Genomic DNA, 18,299 nt, shown 5'->3' on the forward strand with positions numbered 1-18,299 from the left:
GACTTGATTTCAAGTCAAGCCAACTCAAGTGGATTGAAAACCAAGTCAAGCCGTGAATCTCTAATAGAGAAGAGTATAGGTACTACGAATGAAAAGTTGCAGGTTCTATGTTTACTCAATTGAAGAGAAACAACTATAGCCGTTCATCATCTTACCCTATATAACCCAAATGTACAGCAGAGAACAACAATTCTCCATATACCTAAGATTTCGTTAATTTTCAGGCAGATGCGAAGGTCCTGATAAATCATATTGGCCACCCTCTATTTTATACAATTTTTTTATGTCATTGTTTACATTCTGCTCCCTTCAGTTCAAGTTTTTATTACAAACAGCATCTGCAAAATATTGGAGTACGAAAAAGATCAATATAAGGAACGATTCTCTTAGATCATTTGCCATTCTACCAAAAAAGGAGTTAATGAATAAGATTTTCTACAACTAAGGCTCAACATCATTTGAACCTTGTTCAAAATCTCTTATTTGATACTTATCAAATTTTCCAGAAAATGGAAACCGGATCAAATAATTCATCAGATCGGATTGCATATAATGTTGTAATCGAAAAGAATAATCTCCAAATAGTTTACAACAACAATTTCAATTTAATCTACAGATTAATCAAAAGATTCCATTTAATACTTCAAAACTTTGTTTTCCCCAGAACTGTTGGTTTTCCTGGATTCATCTTGATTTTCTTGTGAAATAGTCCTCTCGAACACCTCTATTTTAACTGAAGACTCCAAATGATGCAAACTATGTTCGAATCGGAAAAAACTTCACAACCAGTTCCGTGTACTTCCGATCCAACAAACATTCACGTGCCAAAAAAAAATCATGTGAATAATTCGTCCAACTACTCGATACTCCTAATAACCCACAATCTCCATTGTGTCGCCTCCTAACCTCACATAACCTCCGATATCATGCAGTATCGCTCATAAAGACATCCTTTGGTCCCCAACGAACAGTTTATGTATACAGAGTGTAAGGGACGTTAGTTTTAGGTAAACATCGATTGTTCGCCAGCGTTGTACCGTACATAATCCCAGTCTAATGCCATTTTGTCCCAGATCTCAGAGGGGATTAGCAGGAACTAGAACTGCCAGTTCGCACTTGTGAATGACGTCCCAATCCGTCACAATGGTCACAGGCCCGGGCCGGAAGAGATTAAGGTCAGGCCATGCTAATTTTCTTTCTTCCTAATGGCTGGTTTTTCCTGTATTGAAGAGACTAAACGTTCACAATACCCACCTTTGCTCTGTGTTATTGTTGACGTTTCTATTGTTGTGGCTGGGATCATTAACTGGAGGCATGGCCTGGCTCTCTTCGGGTAGAGGAATTTCGGTGTTGAGAGTTTTTTGAAAACGTTTGACGTAATTTGATTGGGGCATGGTTTTTGAGAAAGGGATGAAGGTGAAGGTTTAGCTATACTTAGCAGCGGTAATCGGCTTTGCTGACCGCAAGAATGGTGATGATCTGGTTATAATTTCTGGGAAGTTGGTGTGGAATCTAGAGCGTTTAGAGATGCTTGAGATTCCAAGAATTTAATTACAGAGCTCTGTGCTTAGTTGGTCAAGGGATTTTGATTGAAATACCTTGTTATTTTTTCCTGGTTGCTGGTTTTATCGTTGTGAAATGAGCTTTGCTTGAGAACTCTCCCACCAAAGATGGAAGGAGTGAAATACTTGATCTGAAAATAAAAAAAGTGCAGAAGAGTGAATAAAGATAGCTAATTGCCAGTAATATACTCTATTTTTTCTACGATTAATGTGTTGATTTGAGATTCTTAAGGATCAACGTCATACTGAAGTTGTAGTATAACCACCCTCTAATCTACAGAATCTTTTTAAGAGTTTTAGGAACGTTGTGAGTTGTGAGGATGAAGTGCAAACAATTTAAAGTTACACCAGTAACTTTGACTAACGAAAAGTACTTCAGTAACCGCCAGGAAAAACTAATAATTCCAATAGTCAATCGTAAAAAAACTTATCATCGAAATATTCTTTCACACTTTAATATACTACCTTCAACATATTTTGCGTCACAACAATTTTTGAATCGATTCCTGTTCAATAATTTTAATCCATTAGGAAGTGAATTCCAATATGGCTTGATATATAGGGCTCGACTTAAACTTGGTTGTTGAATGATAGGGTACAAGTATTCCGAGTGGAATAATGATGAAAGCTAGCTATACTATCGCTATAACTGTTTATTTTCTTTAATATAAATTAAGCACCTACAAATGTTCAAACAGGGAAGTGTTAATCTTTCTTCCATCCTAAATACCTACAGGTCTACATGAAACACGAGATTTTAAATTAAGTATCATTCATATTATTCTCTTTTGAATTATAAAAACCCTTTGAGCAGAATTGGAATTTCCCCACAATAAAACTTTATAATTTAAAAAACTGTGAACTAAACTATAATAAAGATTCAGAACAGATTCAATTGGTACTAATGCCTTAATTCTATTGATTGCATGAAAGGACCTATTCAACCTCATTCTGACTGATTCAACATGATAATCCCATTTCAATGAATGATCCTAATGAATACCCAGAAATTTTATAGAATCCTTCGAAGTAATTTGTCTACTGAACAACTGATAATTAATGGTTTTCTATATATACCTAGGGATTCACGGCTTGGCTCATTTTCAAGCAACTTGGATAGAGCTTGACTTGAAATCAAGTCAAGTATTTATTTATCAAGTACTCGAATCGTATCAAACTACTTGATTTTAGCAGTTTTAGCAGTTTATCATTCTGTGGTGTCACATAAAAAAAAATGATGAAATGAGAAGAAACCTTGCGAACAACATTTTCATTCATTGAAGTTATTTTATAAAAGAACCGAAAATATCAACTTTTCTGAAATAGAAACATTGATTAAATCACTATAAATCATAACAAAATGAAAAATAATAAAAAAATAAAGTTTTTTAATATTGACAAACCTCCAGCCTTTGTTCAATTTCATAATTTTCCAACCAGGATCTAAGACACATGAGGCATCTTATAGATTTGTCGCCTAACCTATTGCGAGTTTTTGTAACAGTAAGAGCATTTTTGGAAAATTGTCTTTCAACAGGAGCTGAAGATGCTGGCGTTGATAAAAAACCCTTGGCCGTTTTGGCCAAGTTTGGAAAGATATTTCTGAAACTACCAAAATCTAGCAATAGATTTCATATAAATGTGAGAAAACTACTAATAAAGTCACACTGGCGAATGCTTCAGTCTCTCGGCGCTCGAGGAATCCTCTCATTTAGTCAAATCGCGCACGAGATTGCAGAAATATATGCCGTGTGACGCATGCATATCAAGCTCAAGTAATATCAAATAGGTTGATATCAAGTTAAGCAATAAATAACTAAAATCAAGTCAAGTCAAGCTCAAGTAATAATTTGTCACGAGCTTGATTTTCAAGTGAAGAAGTTGGTTAAAATGTCAAGCTACTTGGCTTGATGAATCCCCATTTATACATTCCTATTAGAATAATATAAATATTCAGTTGTCTCAATATTTAAAAGTAGCGCATTTGATTTGCACCAACTGAAAATCAATGTCTCACATATTGCAGTGAGTACCAAAAAGCTCCCCGCAGAGATCGCCATTGATGTATCATCAGCGATCATAATAAGAGAATAGCAAATAATTGATGAAGACGAAGAACAGAAGCGGTCCCAGCACGGAGCCCTGCGGAACCGCATAATGAATCCCACATTTTTTAAACCAACAGTTTTCAAGCTTCACAGAAATATTCAAAATGCCATAAGAGCGATACCTTACCTTTACACACCACACCATATAGGTGTATTTAATAGCTTGCTGCTCTAATCTTTCAGAACCCGACAAACACAATGGTATAGTCCACTTCTGTCCCATGGATCCGTCAGATTGCATCATCATCCTTCGTTTGGTCTGCGAACATCGGTGTCAATGTAACAATAACCGTGGTGTCGGTGGTAAGCCTTAGATAAGGATAATAAAGTGGGTACCACAATGTGGTGGTATACTTTTAGAGGTATAAGGGCGGAATTAAGTGTCATTGAAAACACACTATCTGCCCCTGTGGACTGGTAAAACATCAACACCGGATAAAGGAGCTTTTGTGTTAGAGGATGGATGATGCTGTGTCTGCTCAGATCGATGCTTTATGGGTATTTTTAGGGGTGGGGTAATCGGAGGATCGGATTAACCGTTTGATAGAAAACAATATTGTTCAAGGCTTTTGTGTAGAGTTTTTATTATACGTATAATCATAATATTCATTTTATATCAAGGCTTTGTAGCGTCTCCAAGTACATACAGCGTGCCAAAAAAGTAACGTAACTCATGTATATACAAAGAATTATTGAGGAAAATCCTCGCACCCGTCGATTTTTAATTTCAAAAGCAAATTATCGTATGCTTTTTTGAATTTGATTTTTATCCCTCCTACGACGCACACCTCTACTTAATGTTTCTTAATATTGAGAAACCTCCAGGCTTTGTTTGATTTCATTATTTTCCATGCAGGATTTGAGACACATGAGGCATCTTATAGATTTGTCGCCTAACCTATTGCGGGTTTTTGTAACTGTAAGAGCAGCTCTGGAAAATCGTCTTTTAACAGGACCTGAAGATGCTGGCGTTGATAAAGAATCCTTGGCCTAGTTTGGAAAGATATTTCTGAAACTACCAAAATCTACCAATAGATTTCATATAAATGTGAGAAAACTACTAATAAAGTCACACTGGCGAAAGCTTCAGTCTTTCGGAGCTCGAGGAATCCCCTTATTTAGTCTAAGCGCGCACGAGATTGCAGAAATATATGCCGTGCGACGCGTGCATATCAAGCTCAAGTTATATCAAGTAGCTTGATATCAAGTCGAGCAAAACATATCTAAAATCAAGTCGTAAAGCTCAATTATGTAATTTTTCACGAACTTGATTTTCAAGTCAAGTAGTTGGTTAAAATGTCAAGCTATACTTGGTCTAATGAATCCCCATACATTGTGTCCGTAAAGTATGGAAAAAATTCATTTTTAGCTAAACAGACCATTTTAAGAAATAATCCTGAAACACGTCGATTTTTTATTTCAATTTACCGTATTTTAAAATAATAATCTAATATACAGGGTGAATTACTTTCGAGTAATGACGTCACCGTCATTTTTTAAATGGAACACCCCATTGTGTCTCAATTTTCCGATTATTCTAGCTGAGCTGATTCCAAAATTGTATCACATGTTGATTCCAATTGGTACAGGGTGGAGAAAAATACAATAGTTTTGTGTGTGCTCATAAAGTAACGCGTAATTAATTAATACGTAATTAAGTAACGCGTAATAAATAATACGGCGATTTGATCAAAATTATACACGTTATTTTACTGAAGAGGTATGCAAAAAAAACCCAATTTTCAAATATTTTTTTCCAGGTTGACAAATTAGTGACCAGGTGACCAGTTGAAATTCATCTGTCTTTCGAAAAAACCTAAAGTTTTTTTCCCCTGAAAGTATGGAAATACGTTGATTAGTACAAGAGAAAACTCCACCACAACTAATTATCCACTCCATAATGAAGAAAAATACACAAAGAAATGACTCCCTTGATGACGGAGGCAGTGACTAACCCACAAATTGCTCCAATTGAATTCTGAAAACAATTTAAATACTAATTGGGAATATTAAAAGAGACGAGACATCAAATTAGAGATGATAAGAAATACTTTCTGGTCGGACTGTTGTGCTTAATCCTCCTGTCTGTTTGCTGTTATGGGGGATTATTGTTTGATCCTTTGACCGCGTTTCATGTTATCATTGAATTACTCTTTTAATTTCTTAATTACCTATCATTACGGTGTATTGTTCTGTTGTCGTTGTGAGAACGAAGATGTCCCCTATTTTTGAGGTAATTCGATAAGACCTACATTTTTAGGATGTTCATTTGATTCGGTGTTTCTCGTAATGATCACATGGTAACCGCTGTTTTGGTGTCGATGTTTTTTAGTCTGATTCTGTATCAATTTGATGTCCTGAATTCGAATAACGTTTCTTTTTTACCTAGGAGCTCAAATTTTTAAGATATACAATTTTAGAGAAATAATTAGATTATCTCAATTCTAATCCGTGAGTGTAGTAAACAAAAGTAGATACGAAATTTTTATTTTAGTTATACAAAATACAATATTACGTGTTGTACTTGCAAACAAAAAAAAAGCATTGAAGAAATCCAATAGCTATTCAACAATTCGAAAGCATCTTTTCCGCGACATTCTTGAATGTTTTTTTAAACAGTCATTTTTTAAACTCCAGCAGTAATCTGCCATCATGTGCATTTCTCATCTTCCTTGGTAGCGGTCCTTCATAACTTCAACATCTTTGTGAAATCTTTCACCTTGTTCCTCACTCATGTCTCCTAAATTTTCGGAGAAACTGTCTAAGTGGTTTCACATAGCCTCTTGATTATTTATATAGGAATTCATCAAGCCAAGTAGCTTGACATTTTAACCAACCACTTGACGACTTGAAAATCAAGTTCGTGAAACATTACATACTTGAGCTTGACTTGACTTGATTTTACATATTTATTTCTTAACATGATATCAAGCTACTTGATATTACTTGAGCTTGATATGCACGCGTCGCACGGCATATATTTCTGCAATCTTGTGCGTGCTGAGAAACTGAAGCATTCGTCCGTGTGACTTTATTAGTAGTTTTCTCACATTAATTTGAAATATATTGGTATATTTTGGTATTTTCAGAAATATCTTCTCAAACTTGGCAGAAATGTCCAAGGGTTTTTTATTAACGCCAGCATCTTCAGCTCCTGTTGAAAGACAATTTTCCAGAGCTGCTCTCACAGGTACAAAAACCCGCAATAGGTTAGGCGACAAATCTATAGGATGCCTCATGTGTCTTAGATCCTGGATGGAAAATTATGAAATCAAACAAAGCCTGGAGGTTTCTCAATATCAAGAAATTTTATTTCTTCTTCATTATTTTTCATTTTTTTATGATTTATGGTAGTTTAATTTATATTTCTATTTCAAAAAAGTTGATATTCTCGGTTCATTTATACTATAAGTTTAATAAATAAAAGTGTCTTTTGCAAGGTTCCTTCTCATTTCATCATATTTTTTATTGATGTGTCACTACACAATAAAACAGCTAAAATCAACTAGCTTGATAAATAAATACTTGAGTTGAGTTGAGATTGAAAACTACTACTTGACTTGAGCTTGACTTGAAATCAAGTCAAGCTCAAGCCAAGTAGCTTAAAAATCAAGCCAAACCTTGAATCCCTAGCTCCTACAAACCCCAGAACACACTACCTTTAATTTAACACAAGTAGCAAACCAATTAAACCTCCAACTGACAAAATCCCCCAAAAGAATAAAAAAAAATTACGCGAAATTCCCCCAGCAACCTACCAAAATTAAAAACCCCATAATCGCAACTAATCCACACGTCCGCTCGGCAAACCGACAACACTCCAGGGCCGTGGAACAACTGGTCCCATCAAAAAGGTTATTAATCACAGGGCAGACAGGACGCTTCTTCATAATATGAAGCAGCGGCTTTGTTTCCGTCAAACGCGGCTTTTTTTTTCACCGACAAATCGACTAATTAATAAAGAAAAAACGACAACCCATATAGGGTATCTGATACGGCAAAAAAATGGCATTTCTGTAATGACCCCCGGCCGGTAAAAGAGAGACAAGGGGGTGAGGGGTGAAGGGGAAAGATCGCGTGCCGCTCACTCCGAATAACTTAATACGAAATGTGACAACCATGATTGATTAGGAGCGGCCTGGTCCTTAATGGATTTCTGTGCCAGAGAATTGTTTTCGCAAGACCCCGAGAATGTTCTCAGGTGTTGACGGTGCTAAAAAAAGCTATCGCGGTTGTATCTGAAGGCTGGATCCGGGAAATTTGAGGTGTTTCCCTTTTGTTGAGATTTCACGAAACATGTCGTATATATAGAGCAAGATTTCAAGAGGGGTTTATACCACGTGACTTTCTCGTGATCTGCCAAAGTTCAACTATTGCTGTCTCCTAAGCGGTTTTGAGATCTCACCATTTTTCAGGTTGAGTAAAGCTCATGTTCCTCTGATTTACGCTCTTTTCTACCACATTCAAGAATTCAAATTACGTTTTTAGGTATTTATTTTGATTTTAGAAAAAAAGTATTTTCAGCCTTCGACAAGACATTTTATTATATTTATATTTTATGTGGAAATTCATGAAACAATAAATGTTTGTTGGGAAAGTTATATCATGCATATATTCATATTGCAAAAAAAAATTGTCTAATTCTTTTTTTCATACCGAAAAAATTTATAAAAAAAGACTTTCCGCAACTACGAACTTTTTAAAATGAAAAATAGTGAAAACCTCAAATAAATGGATGGTCTTTAGCGACAAAATGAAGCGTACTAATTTTTAAACTGATCGCTGAAACGTTATAGACCCCTCTTGGCTACCAAAAGTTCTTTATATTTTATAGTACACAGGCGTTCTACTTTGCTTCCAATGATTTTTTTCCGAAATTCGAGGCTTTATTGTAAATAAGTGGTTATACATTTATGATTCAAAGTATTGTCCATCGCTGACCACTACTTTTTCCCATCTTTCGGGCAGCGTACGAATTCCGCGTTGGAAAAACTGATCTTCTTTTGAAGCTATCCACGAATCGTGCCAATTCTTTACTTCTTCATAAGATCGGAAGTGCTGGTCAGCCAGGCTGTGTGCCATTAATCGAAACAAGTGATAGTCCAAGGGATCAACGTCTGGAGAATACGGCGAGTGGTGAAGGACTTCCCAATTCAGCGTTTCTTGTCTTGACCACTTCGCAACATTTTACAATATTTTCATACTGTAAAATCACTTTATTATGTCTCTTGTTATATTGCGGCCGTTTGTCTATCAATGCTCGACTCAAACACGTTGATTGTGTTCGATAACGATCGCCTGTGATTGTTTCAGTTGGTTTAAACCACCCCTAATATACTACGCCGAGCTGGTCCCACCAAATACTTTTCATGACCTTGGAACCGTAAATATTCGGTTTGGGCGTCAACGTGGAACATGGCCGGGAAATTCCCATGATTTTCTTCGCTTAGGATTATCGTAATGAACCCATTTTTCGTCTTCAGTCACAATGCAATGCAGAAATCCTTTCCGTCTTTGCCCTGAAAGCAGCTTACACAAGGAAATAAACGCCGTTCAACACCTCTGAGCTTGAACTCGTACAGCATCCAATTTCCTTGTTTCTGAATCATTCCCATGACTTTCAGGTGTTTTGAAATGGCTTGTTGCATCACTCCCAATAATCCTGCCAATTCTTGTTGCGTTTGACAGTAGTCTTGATCAAGTAATGCCTCCAATTCTGCATCTCCGAAAACCTTCTTTCTTCCTCCGCCATGCTGGTCTTTGACGTCAAAATCACCGTTCTTGGAGCGTTGAATCCACTTTCGGCACGTTCTTTCACTAATAGCGGCCTCACTGAAGGTATTTGAGAGCATTCGATTAGCCTCAGTCGCAGATTTCCTCATATTAAAGCAGAACATCGAAATCTCCCTCAAATGACCAGAATTTGGCTCGTTTAATCGGGAAAAACTTTATGAACCACCCATAAATGGACTAATATTTCGTTGGCGTTATGTTTACAAACACCTAAACTCACTGTATGACATTTATGATCTATTTATCTCGACTACCACTTACCGCTTCAGCCATCTATAGCAAAACGGCGGAAGCAAAGTATCGACTTGACTCGGTCTTTACTTGATGGAAATACATTTAACTGAAAATTCTATCACAATGATATTTTTTCTACTTTTTTTATTTAAATAACAATTGGATGGTTACACAATAGCTTTGATATGGTGCTGCAATTGTAGCCGTGGCCATTCGGCTGCTTCTGTTTTTTACAATTAAATAAACATCCATTGATTTCTCTTTTTTTCCTAATATCAAGATAAAACCTTATTGGGAAACCCTTCAAAATGCCACCCTAATACCTGAGCTCCGCATTCCAACTCCATAACTCACAAACTAACAAGAATGCAACCTTTCCTTCAAAAATATTATAATTTCCCAGTTAAGCTCACTCGAGATGAAGTCATCATCCCACATAATATGGCATCGTTATCGATGTTTATCAATTTAAACTACGGACAGATAAGCTTGCTTCACCGCTCTTCGAGCTAGTCTTCTAATAGGTGGAAGATGACCGAAAAACGCCATGTCATCCACTTGAGATGCCTTGGCGCCAAGCGAGAGTCGCGAGGAGCAAAAAGGCCTAAAAACAATGGTTAGATGTTGGTCTAAACAAGCTCGCTCTCACACAGGTATTGTCGAGAAGTTGGTATAATGGCGATGAGAGAAGTTTCGTTTACATTTCATCGAGTAGTTTGCGGCATTAACATGAGGTGGATGTTTTTATAAGGTGAGAACTTTAGATTTGTAACCATCTCACATTCTATAGGGCGTTTGGTTGGTGTTGATATAGCCTTGAATCAGATGGTACCTCAGAGTAATAAACATAGATAGAGGGGGCATATGTCATTTTCAGTAAGCAAATTGTGTTCTCAACATGAACTATCAAATTTGACATGAAGCGCGCGGAAATGAAAACATATCAGTGATGCGATATTTGACTCAATTCGCGAGTTTCTAAGAAAAGAACGCAGTTTTTATGTCCCATAGTAAATCAACGCTTCATATTAATTCAAAATATATTGAAATAAATACCAAAATATATCAGAAATTCAGAAAACAAACTTCAAGGGCGCCAAATGACGTGTGATAACTGATGACACTAGGAGAGCAAAAGTTGCCAAACCTTGGATTTCAGCAAGTAGATACAGAAAATAATAAATATTCTGCTTATTACAAATTCGACAATTAGGAAAAATATCGGATTCCAAATATTCAAATCTGCATATTTATCATTCGAAGAAATATATTTCATTCAATATAATATGCATTCATAACGATATAGTAAAATTGTGGATTTGAAAATAAATCACAATCAGACAACGTAATCTAACCATGTTAGGGACATAATGTATAAATTGCATTTGCATATACTACCTCTATCTTTATTTATTACTCTTTGGTGGGTACCAAATAGACTGCGTCGATATTCTTTGATAGTTTGTGGTGATTGACTCATTTGTGTACATATTACAGCATATATTTCTAGTCAGAGATGTCGCTTGCCAAACTGCCGATCTGAACATAGAACCAATTTGCTACCGAACATAAGTCAAATCAGGAGAATGCCAAAAATTAATATTAAGCAATCAGGGTCTTCTATCGAGATATGAAAAAATTGAAGTCATCCCTGAAAAATTTCCATAACAACATAGATGAAATATCCATTAACAAAAAACCAACAATTTCAAACATTCACAAAAAATTAAATTCATTTCAGGAGTGGTAAGTAAAAATAAAACTTTGTTCTTTCCCTTCATATTTCTAGGATATTCTACTATTTTTGAGAGATAGAAAAATGTCTACTAGTTCCCTAATAAACAATTACATCCACCTCCAGCTGTTTTTCCTACAGGAAAAAATCCTACAAAAATAAACCATGATTCTCTTAATTCCTTTTTCGCCATTATGCACAAAATGAATTATGCACCATTTTGATAAATCTACAATTCTGTTTATAAATATCATCTATCATTGGTCATTAGTAACTGTGACTTTTTGTGGCGAAACTGATCTTTTTTTACATCATTTACACTCCATAAACCATAATTTACAGGCGTTCAAATATAATTAGATATACATATAAGCTTCGTTATGAAAAAATATGATTTCAATGTTATAATCTCAGCAAAATTTATGCACCGATCATAAAAAAAAGAATCGAGGCGAACAATGTTGGAACAAATTATATTCGCTTCATTTCTTCAACCCTTCCATACGATTGAATGAGGTTGAGGTCAACCACTTCACAGAAAATAACCCTTCTATTTCTTATTAGGGTAGTTACAAACCAGTTCCAATTATATTGAATATGTATTTCACATCTGTCATGTATTTTCCATTCATTCGGTTTTCACATATTTTTTCTACCATTGATAATAATTGCTAGCTTGTTAAAAAAAAATAGTAAGTGAAGTTGAAAACTCATATTTATATAAAAGTGATATATCTGCAGCATCAGTTTCAGTGAATACCTATTCCACTAACACTCGCGTCATTACAATAAACAATTGTACTAACTATACGATTATAATTAATGTCTTTAAGTTATTTTTCTTTATAAATATATCGGCTTACAGAAATAGTTGGAATTGTCCCTAAAATTCCAACTTTTGTCATATTTTGAGGTGAGTTCAGCTAATGATCTGTCTTCTGACATAGATTACGAAGAGTTCAACTCAGAAGCTCACATCTCATCAAAGAGTTTAATTCATTTATAATGCACTCATGACCTAATGCAAGAACGCAAAAATACGAGAAACTGAAGAGAAATCTGTGCAATATTGATACCACTCCATATGTAGAAAAATTTAATTTCCCTCCACATGAATAGATACCTATCCAAAATTTGGCGAATGGTGATTCGAACTGAATTATTTAAGAACATTTTTGGTTAAAAATCAGTTAGTTATACCTATTATAAGGCATTTTAGCGAAATGCCTGCTCTCAGAAACTAATACAGTTCAATTGATGTCAAGCGTAACATACACTGCGCAAAAAAATTAACGCACATTATGGAAATCTAAAATTTATTCTACAACTGAAGGTGTTCTCAATGATAATTATTTTTATCAGAATTATGCATGCATATGTTATCCACTTTCAACGTTTTTTTTCAATACATATGTTTTTTTCCCAGCAGGAATAAAAAAAGATGAGATTATCAGATTTTGAATGTATTGGCTCCATTCTGAAATCAGTTGTTCTCGATCAATTCTAGTGATCAATAGTTTTTCTTTCGTTTGATTTTCTACACTCGATCGCTATGCAACGCGAAACACGCAATTTGACCCAAGAGGAATGTGCCCAAGCGGTAGTTTTGCGAGAAGAAGGGTGGACATACACAAGATAGCAGAAAGGTTTGGAGTTTCCCATACAAGTGTCCAGAATGTTGCAGCGATTCAAGGAGACAGGTATGAATGTCCGAAGACCAGGACAGGGTAGACCACGGGTAACAACTGCCATTCAAGAACGTTACTTGAGAGTTTCTTCGTTGAGACAACGGTTTGCAACCGCTCGCCTCCTTCAAAATCAACTTGAGCAAACTCATGGGGTGCAAATTAGCACTCAGACAATAAGAAATCGCCTCAGAGAATATGATTTAAGGCCTCGTGTCGCGGCAAGAGGCCCAGCTCTTACCCCAGCCCATCAAAGGGCGCGTTTGGATTTTGCGAGAGAGCATATCCATTGGGAAGAGGCTGATTGGGAAAGGGTTCTCTTCACAGATGAGTCTAGATTCTGCCTCTACCATTGGGATCGACGTTCCCTTGTAGACAGACGTCCACATGAAAGATATGCTCAGTGCAATTTCCTGAATGCTACTGGTTTCGTTGCCGAGCTGTAATTAACGCAAGGGGTGGAAATACCAAGTATTAAATCACTTATCAGCATTCCAGTATTTTGAAAATTGTTTATTTCTCTTCTCTCACATAAGATTCGGTGAAATCCTGAATTTTTCTTCCATTTAATGTGTCTTGTTTCGTTCAACACCTTCCCGAGAGAACATAAAAAATAAGTTATAAAGTCAATGTAGAGTCAACTTTCTTTAAAATTGAGATTTTCAGAATGTGCGTTAATTTTTTTGCGCAGTGTATATCTAGGTACTATCAAATCTTAATGATTTCCCAAGAATCCTATGCCTATTCTCCAAATAAGATATTCACAAAGTTTGGTCACTAATCCACACATTATAAGCAGCTTGTATACTTTGCTGCTTCATGAGACTTCAAACTTTGTGAATATCTCATTCGGAAAATTTACTGTTCGCCACATGCCAATGAAGATGAGAAATAAAAAGATCCACACACACATCCACAACACTTTATTGAGACACAACACTACAAAACGCTACACCTTATGACCATCTCCAAGAAGTCTTCATACTTAACATTGATATGACCCGTGAACTCAGTATCCCTTTGCTTGAATTCATCCGTATATCTCTGTATTTGTATACACGTCACAATATACTTATCCAACGGCATCTTGGTAGCTTTCGGGTTATACCTCTGGATCAAATACCTGATAAAATCACGAGAGAAATGTATATCCATATGTTTAAGAGCAAAATCCAGTTGACTTTCATCTAACAACCCCGTACGTTCTTTATCATAAGCGTTGAAAGCTGTGACCCACTGTTTGACATAATAGTACAGCATCTCGAACTCCCTAATGTCCAAACCACCGTTCTGGTCCAGATCGAAGAGTCTGACAACGAATTTGCAGGCGCTGTCCGAGAAATACCTCCCTTGGAAGATCTCGAAAGCTTGTTGCAGCTCCTGTGCGGTGATTCTACCATCTTGTCTCTGCTCCATGTCACCAAACCACTTCTGCATCTCTTGAGGAGATACGAAGGTGCGGCATGGTAGGACTTGGTTGGATAGTAAGTCTGGTTCTTTGATTTTACCGTAGCATCTCTTTTCTGGAAAGAAAGAGCTGGCTTAGATTCAGTAGAACAATCTCGTTTATTTTCTTGTTAACTGAATTTTAAATCAACAGTTACCAAGTCACTATAGGTTTTGGGTCTGACGTACAATTTGATAACACATTGTTTTTTATGGGAAAAATTAACCTAGCAAGGAACTAACAGAAATATAGCGATACATTCTGGTAGTCAGGCTACAATCAAAGCACTAAGCTCACATATCATCTATTCTAAAATGGTATTGGAGCTGTTATATGGAAATCAATGAAATAGGCAAAACTAACAAGGTCTTTTAAATCTTGGTTCCCGATCACTCGGGAATTAACGGGAATGAAGAGGCCAACATACTTGCCAGAAAAGGAGCATAAACTCCTTCCATTGGCCCAGAACCTTTCTGTGGTATACAGGGTAGTCACTTTTTTGAATGGGATTGTATTGGTAACTTTTAAACTATAAGAGTTAGAAGGTCGGTCGGTAGAAAAAGTTGCATTCATAGAAGCATTGTCAAGCAGTTTAAACAAATCGAAAATATCAGGGCCGGTTATTGAGATATCATAAGAAAAGTAAATTCTGTCATTATGATTTTTCTTTTTTTCCCACTTTATTTCAAATATTATCAAAAAATATTACAGGAATTTTTTATTCGACAGTAAATTGTTCTCAATTTGAAGTAATCAGATTTCGTATACAACGTTTCGTGCTCTCTAGGCCACCCTCACCCTCGTTTTTTTTCAATACGAACCTGTATATTTTATGACACTTTTCGAAATAACTTTTAACGCTGAATTCAACGATATATCATACAATGTCATTCAAAGTTGATTTTCAGGTGATTTTGACCCTTATACAAATTTCTTTGGGTCACTCTGGCGGAATCTTCTTGGTTTGGAACATTCCAAAAATTTTTTTTGAAACTTTGACACAGTGAGATCCAAGAAGTATCTGGATCTTAGCAAGAATATACAACACCTCCTCACTGGATTCCTCACAGGGCATTGTCGCCTTAGGAAACATCTCATGAGAATGAGTCTAGCAGAAACAAGTGCAGATTCTGTGGGGAGGAAGAAGAAACTCCAGCTTCACCATAACTAGCCAACGCAAAATTTGTTTTGGACAAGAAACTTGTAGAAGTGAGGCATTAGCTTCCTTAGAGCTATACCAGATACTGGATTTCATTAGAACTTTGGAACTGGAAGGCGAGCTGTAGATCACGTTATGGAGAGAACAGCTCTGGTGGGGGCACAATAGTCTATTAGGTCACAGTGAAACATAACCTCCTTAACTGAATCTTAATGAGAAAAAATACTGTGGGCCCAAAGCAATAGCTTGATATGCTAACCAGACTCTGCTCCATCGACAACAACGGTCAAAAGATGGTATGCTGACTTCAAAAGTGATCAAAAACGTGCCGAAGATGCTACAAAAATAATAATAAATAATAATAAAATTTGAATATAAAATTTTTTGTACTCCATTGAATTAATTTCATTCTTATCCTCTTATGGAATTTCTCACCAACTATAGAAGTGTTCTCATCCCCAGATGAAGCTCCATCCATTCCCATCACATCATCTTGGGTTGTCGATAATGTCTTTTGGGACAGTAAATCTGGTTCGGACATTTTATTCCTTGAGAAGAATTACAACACAAAATTTAGAACAAAAATTACACAACAAATCAAAACATGACAGCACTCAGTGATGTGCCAACTTTGAATCGGTTCATGGCAGATTTTCCTTAAAATTTCGATGAATAAAGAACATAGAGTAATAAACATAGAGTACCCCAACATGATGAGATTACCTTGTCGGATTGTGATATATTTTCAAATCCACAATACTACTACACTGCGCAAAAAAATTAACGCACATTCTGAAAATCTCAATTTTAATGAAAGTTAACTCTACATTGACTTTATAACTTATTTTTTATGTTCTCTCGGGAAGGTTTTGAACGAAACAAGACACATTAAATGGAAGAAAAATTCAGGATCTCACCGAATCTTATGTGAAAGAAGAGAAATAAACAATTTTCAAAATACTGGAAGGCTGATAAGTGATTGAATAATTGGTATTTCCACCCCTTGCGTTAATTACAGCTCGGCAACGACGGTTCATACTCAAAATGAGTGATCTCAAAATTTTCTGATCTAATCCTTCCCAGATTTCTCTGAGTTGGATTCCTAAGTCATTAAGAGTAGCTGGATGAATTTCTGAACCTCTCAGCCTTCTATTGAGGTTGTCGCAAACCTGCTCAATCGGCTTGAGATCTGGACTTCTTGCTGGCCATTCCATTCGAGAGACTTCAACCTCTTCAAGGTACTCCTGAACGATGCGCGCACGATGGGGTCTGGCATTATCATCCATAAATATGAAATTTTCACCAATGTATGGGGCAAATGGCACTACATGCTCTTCAAGAATATTCCTTATATACCTATCAGCATTCATAGCTCCATTATCAACGACCACTAGGTCTGTGCGAGCAGTCAAAGATATTCCACCCCATACCATAATCGATCCTCCCCCGAAATCAGTAGTATTCAGGAAATTGCACTGAGCATATCTTTCATGTGGACGTCTGTATACAAGGGAACGCCGATCATAATGATAGAGACAGAATCTAGACTCATCTGTGAAGAGAACTATTTCCCAATCAGCCTCTTCCCAATGGATATGCTCTCTCGCAAAATCCAAACGCGCCCTTCGATGGGCTGGGGTAAGAGCTGGGCCTCTTGCCGCGACACGAGGCCTTAAATCATATTCTCTGAGGACATTTCTTATTGTCTGAGTGCTAATTTGCACCTCATGAGTTTGCTCAAGCTGATTTTGAAGGAGGCGAGCGGTTGCAAACCGTTGTCTCAACGAAGAAACTCTCAAGTAACGTTCTTGAATGGCAGTTGTTACCCGTGGTCTACCCTGTCCTGGTCTTCGGACATTCATACCTGTCTCCTTGAATCGCTGCAACATTCTGGACACACTTGTATGGGAAACTCCAAATCTTTCTGCAATTCTTGTGTATGTCCACCCTTCTTCTCGCAAAACTACCGCTTGGGCACATTCCTCTTGGGTCAAATTGCGTGTTTCGCGTTGCATAGCGATCGAGTGTAGAAAATCAAACGAAAGAAAAACTATTGATCACTAGATTTGATCGAGAACAACTGATTTCAGAATGGAGCCAATACATTCAAAATCTGATAATCTCACCTCTTTTTATTCCTGCTGGGAAAAAACATCTGAGTTGAAGAAAAACGTTGAGAGTGGATAACATATGCATGCATAATTCTGATAAAAATAATTATCATTGAGAACACCTTCAGTTGTAGAATAAATTTGAGATTTCCATTATGTGCGTTAATTTTTTTGCGCAGTGTATATCGTTATGAATGGATATTATATTTATTTGTGTGATTCCCGATTGAATGAGCAAATTTGAATATTTGGAATCCGATATTTTTCCTAATTGTCGAATTTGTAATGAGCAGAATATTTATTATTTTCTGTATCTACCTGCTGAAATCCAAGGTTTGGCAACTTTTGCTCTCCTAGTGTCACCGGTTGTTTCACGTCATTTGGCGCGCTTGAAGATTGTTTTCTGACTTCCTGATATATTGAGGTATTTATTCCAATATATTTTGAGTTAATATGAAACGTTGA

General features: G+C 36.4%; 1 protein-coding gene across 1 annotated transcript; it reads right to left on the minus strand.

Moving 5' to 3' along the window:
• Positions 1–14,023: 14,023 nt before the first annotated feature.
• On the minus strand, positions 14,024–16,357 carry LOC123687277 (peflin-like). Its single transcript, XM_045627027.1, has 2 exons — positions 16,159–16,357; positions 14,024–14,640 (listed from the first exon to the last, which is right to left on the minus strand). Exons 1-2 carry the CDS (start codon positions 16,262–16,264, stop codon positions 14,057–14,059), a joined length of 690 nt encoding a protein of 229 aa, XP_045482983.1. The 5' UTR covers positions 16,265–16,357; the 3' UTR covers positions 14,024–14,056.
• Positions 16,358–18,299: the final 1,942 nt, after the last annotated feature.

Source organism: Harmonia axyridis, chromosome 1 (genome assembly GCF_914767665.1).
Source record: "Harmonia axyridis chromosome 1, icHarAxyr1.1, whole genome shotgun sequence".
Classification (NCBI taxonomy): domain Eukaryota; kingdom Metazoa; phylum Arthropoda; class Insecta; order Coleoptera; family Coccinellidae; genus Harmonia; species Harmonia axyridis.